Consider the following 16127-nt stretch of genomic DNA (forward strand, 5'->3'; position numbering starts at 1 on the left):
TTACCCTTTGGATTAGCAATGAAGCTAAAGGCTTATGACGCTGGGTACAAATAAATGCAGGAATAAAACGGAAAATACACATGAAGATAAAGCATCTCATCAAACATGTTGTTAAAGTTACGACGCTGCTCCCAGATGGAACTGGGTACGATGCTAACTTGCTAATTGGGTAAAATTATTAAGTTTCATTAATGTTCATGTTGAAGGTTAAATAACTGTTAATACTGTACATTTGAATCTGAATGTGGTTTCTTATATTTTTCTTATTTGCTGTTTTATTATTATTTTACTTATTTATTACTGATTGATTGATTTATTGTCTTTATTCTTAATTTCTTTATTTTTTTAATCTTATTTTGTGTATAGAAAAATAAAAATGAAGATATTTGAGAACAGTGGAATGTTTTATCAGATATTTTGGTGTGGAAAACCGGAACCAAAGTACTGAAAAAGTGTAGGGTATAGCAGAAGCAAAAGCATTGAATATAGTTTTTTTTAATAGATTTTTTTTCCAGTTTTTAATAAATGCGTTTTGGGTTTTTTTGGAAACCTGATGCGGCCCGGCTTCACCCAGAACCTAGCTCCGGTGGCCCCCAGGTAAATTGAGTTTGAGACCCCTGACCTACACCCACAACATTAGGTACACCTGCACACTAATGTGATGCAATCCAAGTGTTTTGGTCGACGCTGTCGGAGGTATAAAAATGCGTTTATCATCATGGTTGTAGTTGTGCAGCATCATAATGAGTACATCCCGGGCCGGGCCAATACTTTTGTCTTTATTTTCCAGACAAACACAAGACACACACAAAGTGCTCACGCGGCTAACGATAGCAATCTGATGACACCTTCTGAGGAGAATTTCTCTGGCAAATGGGTGGGCGAAGAAATGAACGTGCGCCTGAGTGAATGGACGTGTAATTAAAGAATGGGCGATACAGTCAGTGTAATGGCCGTGTTTATGTGCCTCGCCGTGGATAACAGGTCTACTGAAGCTGACAAGCGGCGAAGAAGGAAGAGGAGACGACGGATTGAGCGAGCAGAAGGGAAAGAGAGAGAGAGTGAAGTCCTTATTCAGGCCTTTTCTGCTCACCCGTCACATCAAGGCTCCAAATCAATCCTGCAAATTGGTTTGTTCCCCGACAAGGTTACAAAATGATGGAGGGATGCGGGTGGATAGGATGAAGTGAACAAGGATAGACAGAATGTGGCAAACAGAGGAAGAAGGGGGGGGTTTGCGTGGGATGTCCCAGTGTTGACGTATTGTCGAATACAAAGGTGTAAATGTGTGTGTTTGTGTACCGAAGGCCAAAAGCGGGGTCGCTGGACCATAGCGGGGAAGAGAAGGGAGGGTGGGCGAAAGATCCAGCTGAAGGTTGTTTGTTCCAGGTAAACGCAAGCGGATGAAAAATGGCATAACAACCTCAGAATCCCACTCCAGTAACCCTGTCATGATGAAATGTGGGCTCCATTTCCCCCACATTCCACCATCCCAAATGTGTTATTCTTCACCTTTGACCATTTACATGTACGTGTGTCTTTTTCAGGAACACTTCACGCCAGAGTGCAAGTTCAAAGAGTGTGTGTTTGAGAACTACTACGTCACCTACTCGTCCATCCTGTACAGACAGACGCAGTCGGGTCGGGCCTGGTACATCGGTATCAACCGGGACGGGCAGGTCATGAAGGGGAACCGTGTCAAGAAGACTAAAGGAGCCGCACATTTTCTACCTAAACTCATTGAAGGTATATGTAAACACGTGCCTTGCATCAATTAAAACACTAATTGCATCACCGTCTCATTCTCTAGTGGCGATGTATAGGGAACCGTCCTTGCACGACGTTGCCGAGCAGAGTCCGCCCAGGAAGACGCCCAAAACCTCCAGTGACTCACCTGTGCACCAGAATGGCAAAAAAGACCCTGAAACCAAAACGAAAACCTCTTCCTCCTAGCGCTTAGAAACAAAGCAGGTGGAATGAAGCCCCTGCGGACAACTGAACAGGGTTGCCAGACGTATAACAATATCTCTCAAAGACTCTTTGGCTACCACAGTCGGTACTCAGCCTCAAAACAATAGTTGCTATCCGCCTCCATGTCCGAGCCTCTGTGTGAACATAATTTGGGAAGCAATAACTCCACGGAAGAGGCATCTCCTCGCATCAGACGCTGCGTTATGGAAGCTGGAAGGGGAAGAACCAGATGCCTTCTTGCCATGACCACCGACTTTATTTCCCAGTCCATGCAGCACCTGAGTCTTCCTGGCTTTTCTCACAATGGGTGCAGTCGTGAAATGTTGTTTGGGTTTGCTTCATCTGTGTGTGTGTGTGTGCGTGTCTGTGTGTGTTCCATTTACCATGAATTTGTGACATGTATTCAATTTTCCACTCTGTGTTAATAGAGTTGATGAGAATCTGTCAACCTTTAAACAAAGAGCCTACAAAGCATCCTGGGCACATTGCGGACACACGCGTATTATGCATTAATTCACTCAAAAACACACAATGTTTCGACTAGTGAGGTGGATTCCAAGTAGTAGATGATACAATGATGTACTAGATGGCTGTATTTGAAGCTCAACTGCATGACGGATAAGACTGAGATGGAAAAACAAAAGTATTTATTCAAGTCTACCCTGTATAGAATACTTCCCTTCATTGCTCTAAAAGCAACATGTTGCTCTAGAGTTCCTAGAGTTCCTGGTCCACAAAGGGCGTAAGATACAGACAGAAAGAAATATTTCCACGATTGTTACATTTGTACCATGCCAGTAAGTGTTAACAATACTTTCACACCCCGCGGAAGCACTTAAACCTTTAATTAAATGGCTAAATAGACCTTCAGGTTGCCATGTTTGACCAGTCATCCCCCATGGATCACTAAGTCCATTAAATGTTTGACTATTCTTCACAAAGTAATTACACAAATGTTTAATTAAACAAGGACGCTGCAAGAAGAGAATTAAGACCGTCGTCAGATACTGCTTAGATGGCAGTCTGAAAGATTTAACTGTGATAAAAATAGGGGGGGGAGAAGACATTTCACATAACTATTTCATTCTAAGGGCTGGGACATCTATGTTGCAATATTTTCGTATTAATGTTTGTCTCCACCGTTTCAATCAAGAAGGACGGAGCTGTAAAGGGCTGATAGCAGCTTGTTGTGGTCTTTGTGGCTCAGGAGGGAACTTTATAAATCTAAGAAATAAATGTAAGTATTGTAGGTATCAATGATGTAAAATAGACAGCATGTATTGATGTTTGAAGTTTAGAGGGTTGATGTGGGATGTTTTGGGCAGAGCTACAAAAAAGCAGTTTTGTTTTGATGCAAAAAAAAAAAAAAGAATAATAGCACATTAGGTTTGTAACCTCGATGTGTTTTAAAGGCTTTAAAACAGCAGTGGTTTGGCTGCAGGGCTCCCGCTGTTGTTTTGGATTGTAATTGATTATACTATACGTGTTAAATACTGGGGGTTTACCATTGCTTTCAGAGGATGCAAAAGGGAGGGGGGGGAGTTGTAGCTATGGTGTGTAGATATACGAACGGGGGTTAAACTCTGGAATTCGGAGGCATGCACCCCCTCTCCTCCTCGGGGACTCCCTTGCCTCGGTCAATTCTCGCCATGCTTACTGAGCAGACTGCAGCGAGGGTCATCCCGGGCTGAGCGAGAGAGAGGTTGGGGCGCTCCTGGGGGAGTTCCACATCTCTTAACATTAACCTGGTTGCTGTGCATGTGTGCATGTGTGTGTGCGGGCGTGTGTGTGTGTGTGTGTGTGTGTGTGTACGACATTATACAGTATAGCGTATCTTTGTGTGTGAGTTGAGGAAGAATCAATTCGCTCGAGTTCTTGGACAAAAAAGCAATAAACACTATTAACAAGATTCAGCCACCACCATGTCTGGGATGGGGGGGGGGGTGGAGTGGTGGCAAAGGAGAGCAGGTGCAGATTAATATTGATATTGAACATGTGTAAGCTTTTATTTTTCTTTGCCCTTTGTGTGTGTGTGTGTGTGTGTGTGTGTGTGTGTGTGTGCGTGCATTACTTTGAGGTGGAGTCCCTTCGCCACATCTGCAATGCAGCAGAAAACACACCAAAAAAAGAGAGAGTCGTTGGGGGAGGGAGGGGGAAGGGGAGCTCTGACAAAAGAGTGACGCTGTCCTCTCTGACTTTATTTATTTTTAGACGTCAAGCTTGCCCCCATAGATGACCATACTGTATTATCATTATTATTATTATTATAACTAGATATAGCGAATAATGTAAAGTGATGGGACTGGCAGACGTTGCGTTGTACTGTACCAGCACAGATGTGGTTACACTAGTGACCTTTACACACCTGCACACACACACACACACACACACACACACACACTCTTGCAAGCTCGGACACTCACACAAATACACGCACACACATCATGGAGGGACTCCCAGTGTTTCAATACAGTCCATTTTTACGTTGTGTTTCATTTATGAATACTTGGGACTTTGTTGTTTTGTGTGTTTTTAATTTGAAGTGTGTGTGTGTGTGTGTGTGTTGGGGGGTTGGGGGTGGGGGGGGGGGGGTGTTTGCCCTCAAAAGGTGGGATATAAGAAAAAGAAAAGCAAAAACTGTCTTCCTCGGCTTCCTCCTGGTCTGCTCGAACCAACTGGCTGACCTCCTAACATTTCACCTCATCAGCGGACTTTAACTACACACCTCCCTCACACACTTTATACCGTTTACGTGTACGAGTCATCCATCAATCCACCACGCGTTATTTTTGTCGTTCTTTGTATTGCATGGACACTTGTGACAAAAAAAAAAAAGAAATCATTGTCTTCCAAATGCAAAAAGAGCGCTTTAGTCTTCCAACTATCAAAGGTACAATGACACTATTTTTCTATACAACCAGGCAAAAAATATATATATATATCTTTCTATAGAACCCATGCACGTGTGGCATGGGTACAACAGTTTCACCTGTAGCTGTGTAATGGAAAACCACTGCTGGACACCACCCAGGATGGAAGACACACTGTGAAGGAGCGCAGGCAGAAGGGGGGTGGGTGGTCTTCCACAGTCACAGAAGCTGGACAAGTTTGCATGCTCCAAATCATTTATTGGACACAAAAAAAAACAGACTATGCCCTCTATTTACTCTTTAAGCCCTTACCTGTATACCTTCCCTACATGTGCAATATGATCTGCATTTATTTCTATGATAACTTACACAAAGTGAAGGGAGACATACTATTGGATATAATTGAATAAAACAAACTAATATATTTGTATGATTGTAACACAAGTGGTCAGTGTGTTTTCTTGGTGTGTCTTTTCATCGGGACGATACATGGGCTTCCCATACCTGTCAACCCTCCACTTTTCATCGGGAAACTACCATATTGTGCACTTCTTTCCTGGCGGCCTTGTGGTTCTTCTATGACGGTTAATCTCACCAGGGTCGTGAGTACGTTGGAGCCTATGCCAGCTGACTAGCGAGGGGCGGGGTCCTCCCTGAACAGCCAATTACAGCCAATTACAGTGGTCACCAATGCATGTTTCGAGAAAGTGGGAAGAACCGGGAGAAAACATGCAAACTCAAAATAGAACCTGACTTTATGGCCAACATGCTAACCACTAGGCTACCGTGCACTACAAAAATAAAAGGTTTACCGCTGGAGGTAAAGTCAGTCTTCTCTTTCCTTTCCAAAAAAAAACACAAATAAAAAATAAATTGTCCAGCTTCTCTTTTTCTCTCGTCTTTGAGGACCTGGACATCAGCACCTCAAGGAGCATAGAATGTGAACACATGACAACCAGGAAGTGTTCCAAAAGGTAGACGGTGCCAATTCACGGCTGGAGGATCCCAGCCCATGAAGACGAAGGAACCTGGGCACAATTGTACTTCGTTTATCACTGTTCATTGGTTCCAGACCCGACTGCGATAAAATAATTTGGCAAAGTAGGATTCAATATTAATAAATGTAATATTCTTGGAGCATAGCATATTTGACTTCCTGCTTCCTTTTTTAACATAATTAAAGCCCTGCAGACATGCCATAACACCCCTATAGTCACCTTTACACTCCTATTATTCTTTGTTTACACCACATTGCAGTTTAAGAAAGTGTTTCAAATGAAGAAACAAATTAAGAAGACAATAAATTACCACTTACAGACAAAAAAGGAAGTCAATTTACTAAATTTAATAACTTGTCTTTCAATATTTTTTGCCTAATAATAGACCATAGTCAATCCCGGTAGAGCAATCATTCATTAAGTGAGGGAGAAATCTTCCAACCGTGATGTAGCGAGGGGCGACAGTCGAGCCTGAATTGGGACAAAGCCTTAAATTAGGAGTATGTACTGTACTGTCAGCCATCTTGGGTCAGCCATCCTTTAAGATCCAATGTTGTTCTGACACAGAACAGGTTAATTTAACATTTAGTCAATGAAGAAAATGACTAAAAAACAAATGCAATTAGGCAGAAGCCTTCTTAATTTAATTAACTGCGGATCTTTAGCACCATCAAATTGATTTTACACTAACGACATCAACACTTTGCTGTCTCTCACTTGTTGCAGGTGCACCTAATCCCTAGAAAACAATCCAATTCAACTCAGCCGATAAAAAACGGAAGTGATCTATTGTTGATGCAGCACGCTGTTAACACTTTGCTTCTATGGGAATTAAATTGGCCGAGGACCAAATGGCGGCGAGAGTGGATCATAAATGATGGTGGTGTGTTACTGCTCACCGCTAAGCGTTGCATTGTCGTTTGGGGTAGACAGCAAGCTCCAAAATTCACACAGCCACAAGCATGGAAAAAAAAAAACACTTCCTAGATAAGTAGTTACGGCTGCAAAAGTATATGCTTATGTACAGTAGATCTTACATTTCAAGACCGCCTGGGAATAGAAAATAAACATAAGTCATTGGGACGGCCATAAAAATGTCAATTTTTACACACTAAAAAAGCCTGGATTAAGGAGTTCGCTATTCCGGAGATGTGTTGTCTGAGAAACAATGGCCTATTTTCTCAGAGAAAAGCACTAATTTTTCTTTTGTGTGTGTGTGTGTGGAACCCTGAATGCCAAATCACCAATCTGCAGAGATTCACTGTACATAAATACATGAACCAATGCACAACAACACAGAACACAGCAGTCATAGGCCTGAAAGGGTGTGGAGGTGACACATATCCTCCCCTCCGCCTTGTAGGCCGTAATTGGAGCAGACAGCAGTTGGCCTGCCCGCCCGGCCTGACTGACAGACAACAACAGTCACTCGGACCGAACTCACGCTAAGGATCCGTCGTGAGCTGCTACAGAAAAGAAAAAGACAAAAGAAAAAACATCAGATTAGCCAAGGAACAGGCTGTTTTGTGTCGTGGATTTTTTTGTTTGCGTCACTATGAACACCTCAAGTCTGCTCCTGCTGGCATGTTGTGTATGCAGCCTAAGCGCACTTGGAGGTAAGAGGCAGCAGATACTATCCTTGTAGGTCTTCCACTAACAACTCACAGGCAGTAAGAATGACACCAGCACAATAACCTTCACACAAAATCAATATTACCTACCTTTAGCCAAATAACCAGGTTTGGCGATATAATATGCACAGCAAAAACATCCTGCCAATATTGAAGTAATAAATACATGCAGGGAGCATATAAAAAACAAAAATCATATGAATAAATGTAGTTCCAAAAACATTCACCATCAGTTAAGTGGCATTGATCACTGTGGAGAAAATCTTTAGTGTTCTGTCCCTCAGGCAGGTGATTTGATTAGCAACCCATTCCTGGACATGACTTGTATCGTGATTAAATTAGCCATCAGCGTTTATGTTATTGACATTAATTAAACATACATGGACAGATTAGAGATGGGAGAATCATGAACGAATCATTAAAAACTTTTTGACCGGATCATTAACTGACTCACTCCCGCCAACAAAAGTGAAATAAGGAAACCATATACGTATATGCTTTAACTGTTATACAACTCTAACTGCATGTGTACGTTATTTTGTTAGAGGCGTATAGCGATGTATTGACGAAGACTCGAGTTTCGCTGATTCACTGTACGGGTGGAAACGGATGCGAGTCATAGAGTCATTGAAAAGTGAACGACTGCTTGTTTAGTTACTGAGTTCATTTAATGCAGCAGCAAATACGTTTGTTGTATCGTTTATAGTACACTCAAGATGCGTTCAGGGTCATTTCATAAAAATAAAAAAAACATGTTCTCGTTTTTTATATCAATATTCAGTATGTATATGACAACTAATTATAAATATGAACATTGTATGATTTACATACATTTACAACATAATGGTACAATAAAATCAATTAGTAGTCCTAGTTATATTATTTAAATGTTTTTATTTTATTATTAAGTAGTTGACAGGCAGAGAGAGTAAGTAAAGGAAAGTGGAGTTTACCATGACGAGTACAGATAAGTTTTACAATGTGACGGGTTTTTTTCCACTTGAATGTGGACAAAGTTATCATTAAGTTGCCAATATTCCATTTCCGATATTGATATTGATTGGGGTCTTTTGATTGATCAAAGTATAGAAACGTGTTACTTACTAGATCGTCGCATCTCGACCAGTTGTTGGCTCCTCTCATCTCGACCCACTAGAGGTGCAAAACTGGGTGTTGTCAAGGCTCAGGGGGTCTGGGTGGACCAGGGTGGTGCCATCGGGGTTCGGCAGTCTCCTCACCATGGTAGAATGGTCTTCTATAGGGTTCCTATTGAGACCATTGTAAATTTTAGTAAAAAGTGACCAATTTTACTGCAGATTTAAACAGTAGAAATAGCTCTAACCTCACATAAGCAGAGGATTATTAGCAGGTTTACTTAATATTACTTACTATTACTTATAGTATAGTATACTTAATATTTTCATAGCAAGTGAAACTAGTGAAAGCATAGAAAACCTATTTACAACTCTATTAGAACCTACTACACATGAAATAACACCCCTATAGTCACCTTTTCACTTAAATTATGCAATATAATAGACATAATATAAAGAAAATAAGACATTTTAAACAAAATTAAGACATAACAGACTCCCACGTGAACAGCGAACTTCTTGCGGGGGCTATTTTCTCATCAATGTAACATTACTGACAACTAGTGACCATTGTAGAACACTACATATCACGTCTTCTGAACGGCTTATTTTGTATTTTAGCCATTGTTATGCTTGAAGATGCTTAATTTAGGTAAATACAACCAGAATTGGATAATGTGTGAATATGCTAGAGCACATTTGTGGGCTTCATCTTAATTCTTTGTTCCTGTTACTGCCCAGGAGCTGCGGATGTAGAGCAGGCTCTGACGAAGAAGGTCTTCACCAACTATAACCTGAAGGTGCGACCTGCACACACCCCCGAGGAGCGAGTGGTGGTCCGAGTGGGCATGACCCTCTCTTCGTTTGTTGGACTGGTGAGCTATAATAACATAAGTACATAAAAAATGGCGGTCGTTGTTGTGCCGTGCACATATAGCAAAATAAGGTGTGCTGTTCCAGTAAGCCCCCACTTGGTGACAGCTGTCCTGCTGACATTCCTGCCTGTGTTTTAAATAGACAGACAGATTCAGTCGCACACTTCCGTGATTCACATATGCAAAATAGTTACATTGCCATAGTTGTGGCTTCTCCGTCATATAAGCTCTTTTCTTTCCTCAGAATATGAAGAATGAAGAAATGAGCACCATTGTTGTCATGAATCTGGTAAGCATGTGTTAATGAAGTATGTATCTGTAAACAATAATAAAGAAAATTTTTAAAAACAGGAATGGACAGACCACCGACTGTCATGGAATCCCAAAGAGCATGATGGGATTAATGTGCTGCGTATCCCCGCAGCAAAGGTGTGGCTACCAGACATTGTCCTCATCAACAAGTAAGGACCCAAGTTACCTCCTGTAGTTGCAGTATTATGACTTTTAATTAAGGTGGAACACACCAGCATGGGGGGAATCAGGATATTTTGGCGGAATACAGTACAGTACAGTATCCAAATGATCCATGACTGAAAACATAAAAAAAATTCCTTAAAATAAATTCACCAGGAAATGCTGCAAATTAAAAACGTTGCAATCACATAATTACTGCTGGGTAAAAAATACAAGAAAAATGACAACATTTCTCTCAAGTATTTGTTTTTGTTGCATTTACAGCATTTTTTAATTGATTTTGCAGTGTTTATGTGATTGCAGAATTTGTAATTTGCATAATTTTCCCATACCACACTCTGTTCGTGTGTTTTTCCGTTTGGAGTATCTGGACTTTTGTCCATGTGGGCCACCATACTAGTAATTATAGAATGAACAAGAACAACCAGAGACGTTTTTGCTTAATTAAGGCACAGCGCCACAGTGGAGCTCCCAAAACAGAGTGCCCGTCGCTCATTTTAACTTTATTCTTACCTGCCGACATCAACAGCAGTTCAAATCCAACGCCATATATGCATCTCCAACTCCCAACAATCACGTCTCTTATCCATACGTCATTGCAACGGCACTTCCTCATTGACACAAGACAGATCGCGAGATGCATTCAAAGGCACTCCGGACATCAATTCAACGTCTTTATTATGAGTGTATGTGCGGTTTAAGTCAAAAGATATGCAAAGAAAACCATGTCTCATCTGTCTCATCCATTTTAGACTGATTTTTCAAAGCACAAAGAATATTGTGTTCCAAGGCTAAAAAGCTCCAGGTAAGACGTATTTAATAATAAACAAAGGGCACTCACAGAGGAAGAAAAAAAAGTCGAGCAAGAGACACCAGTGCCAGAAGGTCACCGGGAAGCTAAAAGTACAAACTAAAGAGTTTGAAATAGCAAATAAGGATATAGTGGCTCAACTACTTACAGACAGTAGGCAGCAAAAAGTTACAACGATTTACAAGGCAGAGGGGCAAAAGGTCAGGAGCGGAAATTGAAGCGTGCAATATGCATGCAGGACGAGGCATGACAATGCAACGATCTGACAAGGGAACAATGGAAGTGTGGTACATGAAGGCCTAATGGCTGATGGGCAGCAAGTGTGCAGACCAGGAGAGCAAGGCAGGAGTCTGCTGCAGGACAGAAAAGAGACAACAGGGGGCAGCAGACCAAAACAAGTGCAGATCATGACATCTTTAGTCGAGAATGAGTTAATCATGATTTTGAATCATGATTCAAAACTATGATTAATCTGATTAATAGAAAAGAATAGTACATCCTTTGGTCTTTCTTCACACTGTTTTTAATGACTTGCAGCAATGATGGCGTGTTCGATGTGGCCCTGCATGTTCACGTGCAGGCCTACAGCAACGGCCGAGTGACCTGGACCCCGCCTGCGCTCTACCTGAGCTCCTGCAGCGTTAAGGTTACTACTTTCACCCACTGTCTTAAACAACGCATCTCTTTACGCTGCTCATATGGACCTTCGGTTTGTATTATTGCTTCACACAGGTGACGTACTTCCCGTTTGACTGGCAGAACTGCACCATGCAGTTCCGCTCCTACACGTACGACTCCACCGAGATAGAGCTGCAGTACGCGCTGGACTTACTGGGGAATGAGATCAAGGAGATACAACTGGATGAAGCCTTCAGCGGTGAGGGAAATAATAAGCATAACGTGTGTATTTTGAGGATGTGGGAGGTGGCCATTAAATGCCATTAACACAAACAAGATGAATATGCCGAATGTATTTCAAAGTTAAATAAAAGTCAACACATACACTTCCTCAAACATATCCACTTGACGCAGTTTTCCCATCTGGAATTTTTTTTTTTAAACTACAAACTGCAGAACCTTCATCCCAACACTCTTTGAGATGTTCAGTTGATAAAGCAAATAGAAACAACTCAAAATGGTGTGCGTTCACAGAAAGTCATTGCAAAAGAAATGTTGCTCTTTAATACAGTTGAAGTTGAAAACATTTGCAGCATTTCTGGAAATGCTGCAAATGTTTGACAGACAGTTCGAATTGCTTGTGACAATACACATAAAGGACAATTCCACAACTTCACATGTGGAAGATGACATATTAAAGGAAATATTGCATTATTATATCTTTTTTTTTTTACAATTATTATATGCTATTATTGATTATTTGGTCTCAAAAACTGTTGACAATAATATTGTTTAACGTCAATGCGTGGGAAAATAGTGCGTCTTGTGACACTCTTGTGACTAATTTTGTCTATACAGCGATTTCGATGAACCTTGGAAACCATGACTTCGGCCAGAGGCATTAGGACAATGATGGCGATGAAGGATTTTTAAACCTACGGTTGGTTATAAGCGGTTATATATGAGTTGGTCGACATAAGCGCAGCTGATTTAAACGGGTTCCACTGTATGTGTCCTATGATTTCCTGGTAAACAGTCCAGGGTGTTGCACGCTTCTCTTCAACTGGGATAGACTCCAGCTCCCATGTGACCCTAATGAGGACTAGCAGTATAGAAAGTGGATGGATGAATGTCAACACATTCATTAGATCAGTGTGAATATTTGGAATTCCTATTTATTTGTGCTGTGCCCACAGAAAGCGGCGAGTTCCACATCAGACACAAGCCATGCAGAAAGAACATGAACAACGACATGTACGAGGACATGACGTTCTTCCTGATCATTGAGAGGAAGCCGCTTTACTACGTCCTGAATATCATCCTCCCCTGCATCATCATCACCCTCATTGCCATCTTCAACTTCTACTTGCCGCCTGACGCAGGTATGACTGTTGAGATTTATTTCATTAATATTACTTTTAAAGATTTTTAATGTGGTTAAAATAATTAAAGGTGAGAAAATGGGCCTGTCCATCAACGTGTTGCTCACTCTCACCGTCTTCCTGCTGCTACTTGCTGATAAAATTCCCGAGACGTCGCTGGGCGTTCCAGTTATCGTCAAGTACATCATGTTCACCATGATCCTGGTCACCTGCTCCGTCATCCTCAGCGTGGTGGTGCTCAACCTCCACCACCGCTCCCCAAACACGCACATGATGCCCCTGTGGGTGCGCAGGGTGAGCAGTAGCAAGTTTGTTTTTGAAATAACTTTCTACACAATAACACTCATTTGTTGTGCGCCGCAATGAAGGTCACCTTTAGAGCCGACTGCTGAGGAGATAGATCACATTTCCTGGCTGCTGCCTTTCAGCACATCATTCACCCTTGAGATGTTCTCAAGGGTTCTCGCCCTACTGAAAGCCAACATTTTGACTAATGTCTCCAGCCTTAACAGGCAAATGCAGGCCAATTATGCCTCATCTAGGCCATCCATCCCGACACCAACGCACGTTGAAGACATTGCTCTCCTCTTTGTCATCACTAGATCTTCATCCACATGCTGCCACCTTACCTGTGCATGTTACGCCCCAAAGTGGAGATGCCTCTGACTTTGGAGATGCTTCCCGTCCAACGGGAGAAAAAAGTGCTAGCCATCAACAAGGGTGCTGATGAGTACTTCATACGCAAACCAGATGCCTCCGTTCTGTTTCCCAAACCCAACAGGTGAGCCCTTAATGGGGTCAAAGATCATACCCGACGCATGTCGCCATCATTCCTGGTCCATATTACGACTAAAGATTGTACATTTTTTAGATTGTTAGCCACAGGAGAACAAAAAACAAAGTTTGTTGCCATTATAGTCAAGTCATACAACAAAACTAGCAGCTGCAGCACCACTGTTAGATAAGACTATAAAATATCATATGAAAAGCATCAAAATAAATACAAAAATAAATAATTTGCTGTTGGTTCATCAATTCTTCATTATCATCCATTTTCCAAGAATTCCAGTAATTCCAGCTAAGTCAACAACCACCGATGTCAAGGGGCGTTAAAGTTAATAGTAACTTTTACAGGTAAAACATAACCACAACTTTTCACAGTAAAAAAAACACTTTTTAACCACATAGTATACAAATGAGTGTGAACAGCAAAAGGTCAGCCCAGGTTGGGTCTATGTAAGCAATTTGATGAGGAAGCAGTGTGCCCCAAGACACACACACACACACACACACACACTTAATTGAATTTAGTGCATGTCTTGGCACCAGACATGGTCGGTTTTAGTTGAATTAGTCTAATGAATTGTAATTTACTCCTCGCTGAGGTGCTACTTTGAGCCCTGATGGAAGGAAATAGGAGGAGGAAGTCTTGCGAGGCCAACTGCGTCTGAAGACCAGTTCTTCACTACTGAGGTCACAGGACCAGCACTGCATTGTAAACTCCTGTAATGTTTGCGGTGAATACCAAGCAGGTAGTTTCTTCCGGTTTCAGGTGCGCTGGTAGGAGAAACACTGCCCTCTGGAGGCCAGCTGATAAAAACAGAAAACTGAACAAGTCAAAAGAAATAATAACACAAGGACTGTTTTTTACCATTTTGTGTACAGCAAAATGCTTTTGGCAATGAGTGCACACCCTCTTATTCATTCCTGTTTGTGCAGGTTCCAATCAGAGGCCAAGTCTTCTGACCTGAGAAAGTACATCGATGGGCCAAGCACCTACCTAGCTTTGCCCCCTGAACTCAAGTCAGCCATTGAGGCAATAACGTACATAGCTGAAGCTCTGCAGGCTGAGAAGGATTACGAAGCGGTAAGATTTATTACATTAAGAATCCACATTTTCCACAAAATTACATTCTTAACTAACCATCTCCCCTATGCTTCCCAGCTGAAGGAGGACTGGCAGTACGTGGCCATGGTGGTGGACCGTATGTTCCTTTGGATATTTGTCATCTTCACCACCGTGGGCACCTTGGCTATTTTTATTAAGGCCAGCCTCAACCGTGCACCCACCGACCCTTTCTAAAAACAACCAAAACAATACAATAAATGCAAATAAATGAACATTTTGACTCTTCACAGATCAGAAACCAGGCTTGAGAACTCCAGGTCATTGTTCCACATGGTAGATGATATTAATCATGGACTCCATGGAATATTCTGCAACCTTTTTAATACAATTAAATTTAACATATAAAAAAAAATCATTTAAAAATAGAAAAAAATATTAAAAAATGTAATGTTTATGTGATGCGGACAACATGACATAAATATGAGGCGATGGTGTCAACAAATAAACACGAGGCCCAGCAGATGCCGTAATGAGCCAGCCGTATGCTTTTCATTTCCATGTGTCACAATGTGCCGCAGTGTGTCACATGCTTTATGGATATTCCTGTGCCCCAACTAATCCTCTTTGTATTTAAAGCACTTGTGTGTGTTTGTGGACGGAGGCTATTCTTATGTTGCAGCTGTGGAATTCCCTTCGTATAGGCCACCTTTTTTTTCCCCCCTTGCCAAACACACACACACGACTGCAAATTGTGTGGTTTTGTTATTTTGTTTTCATTTCAATAAAGAGTGGAAATTCACCAAAAGGTATCGTCTCTATCATTTATGTAACTCTCTATATGTTATTGATACAAACACACACACTGATGAATAGAAATGGAGAGGCGGTACGATTAAATAAGCTCTGCTTCTTTCTTCTCTTTTTCCAGACATGATGGATTGTGCTGAAAATGTTCTTGAATGTAACTCAACGTTAGCATGCTGATGGTGTTGTCAAGTCATACAAACCTCAGCTCAAATTGTGGGGAAATAAACCGTGTGAGAGCGCTGTCTTGCCTGCTACACAAGGAGGTTGTGTCATTGATGTATTTACAGTATCCATCTGGGAGGGGGGCATGTTCCCTTTCCCAAGCATCAACCTGTGGCTGATTTATGGCCTGTTTATGTTTTCCCGCTGGAGACCCTGACCACTGCGAGGTACGGGGGGGACAGTCTGACCTAAGACACAATACTTGAGATGGGATGGGATGGTAAGTTGAATGTTCAGAGCGAGGATGAGGTGATATTATTATTTATGAATGATGACAATACAAGATCGGTTTAGTTGGCCTTTAAGAAACTAAACTTATCAGGAAAAGAGGAAATATCGTGTATGTTCCATGTGGAGGATACATTTTGCTTCATCTTTTGTCTCCACCTCCACTCCGCCCACATGCACACCTCCCCAAAAATATCCCCATTGTCATAGCCCATAACCTACTGCTAGTCCTTTCACCCCCGTCACACCACGACCCCTCCATTTCCTCTTTCACCCCCCCACACTGCTACCCACTGT

The 16127-nt window shown here is 41.7% G+C and overlaps 2 protein-coding genes across 2 annotated transcripts in view; both read left to right on the forward strand.

The window, feature by feature from the left end:
• The window catches only part of fgf11a (fibroblast growth factor 11a), a 38281-nt gene extending 33747 nt beyond the window's left edge, over positions 1-4534 (forward strand). The window contains exons 4-5 of the mRNA XM_058065940.2: positions 1548-1746; positions 1811-4534. Of these exons, the coding sequence (XP_057921923.1) occupies positions 1548-1746; positions 1811-1953 (342 nt within the window). The 3' untranslated portion in view covers positions 1954-4534. The remainder of the gene's footprint in view (positions 1-1547; positions 1747-1810) is intronic.
• A 2707-nt stretch (positions 4535-7241) lies between these two features.
• On the forward strand, positions 7242-15366 carry chrnb1 (cholinergic receptor, nicotinic, beta 1 (muscle)). Its single transcript, XM_058065939.2, has 11 exons — positions 7242-7455; positions 9306-9439; positions 9684-9728; positions 9791-9900; positions 11262-11370; positions 11457-11601; positions 12539-12724; positions 12795-13018; positions 13327-13505; positions 14444-14591; positions 14670-15366. Exons 1-11 carry the CDS (start codon positions 7395-7397, stop codon positions 14805-14807), a joined length of 1479 nt encoding a protein of 492 aa, XP_057921922.2. The 5' UTR covers positions 7242-7394; the 3' UTR covers positions 14808-15366.
• The last annotated feature ends 761 nt before the right edge of the window (positions 15367-16127 follow it).

This window comes from Doryrhamphus excisus, linkage group LG2 (assembly GCF_037039965.1).
Source record: "Doryrhamphus excisus strain RoL-2023G ecotype Guam linkage group LG2, RoL_Dexc_Guam_v1.1, whole genome shotgun sequence".
In the NCBI taxonomy this organism is placed as follows: Eukaryota; Metazoa; Chordata; class Actinopteri; order Syngnathiformes; family Syngnathidae; genus Doryrhamphus; species Doryrhamphus excisus.

Excerpts from the sequence above, each read along its gene's own strand:
- chrnb1 (XM_058065939.2), top strand. The coding sequence starts at position 7,395 with ATGAACACCTCAAGTCTGCTCCTGCTGGCATGTTGTGTATGCAGCCTA. Across the intron at positions 11,371-11,456 it reads TGAGCTCCTGCAGCGTTAAG|GTGACGTACTTCCCGTTTGA; the intron begins GTTACTACTTTC and ends TGCTTCACACAG. Across the intron at positions 11,602-12,538 it reads ACTGGATGAAGCCTTCAGCG|AAAGCGGCGAGTTCCACATC; the intron begins GTGAGGGAAATA and ends CTGTGCCCACAG.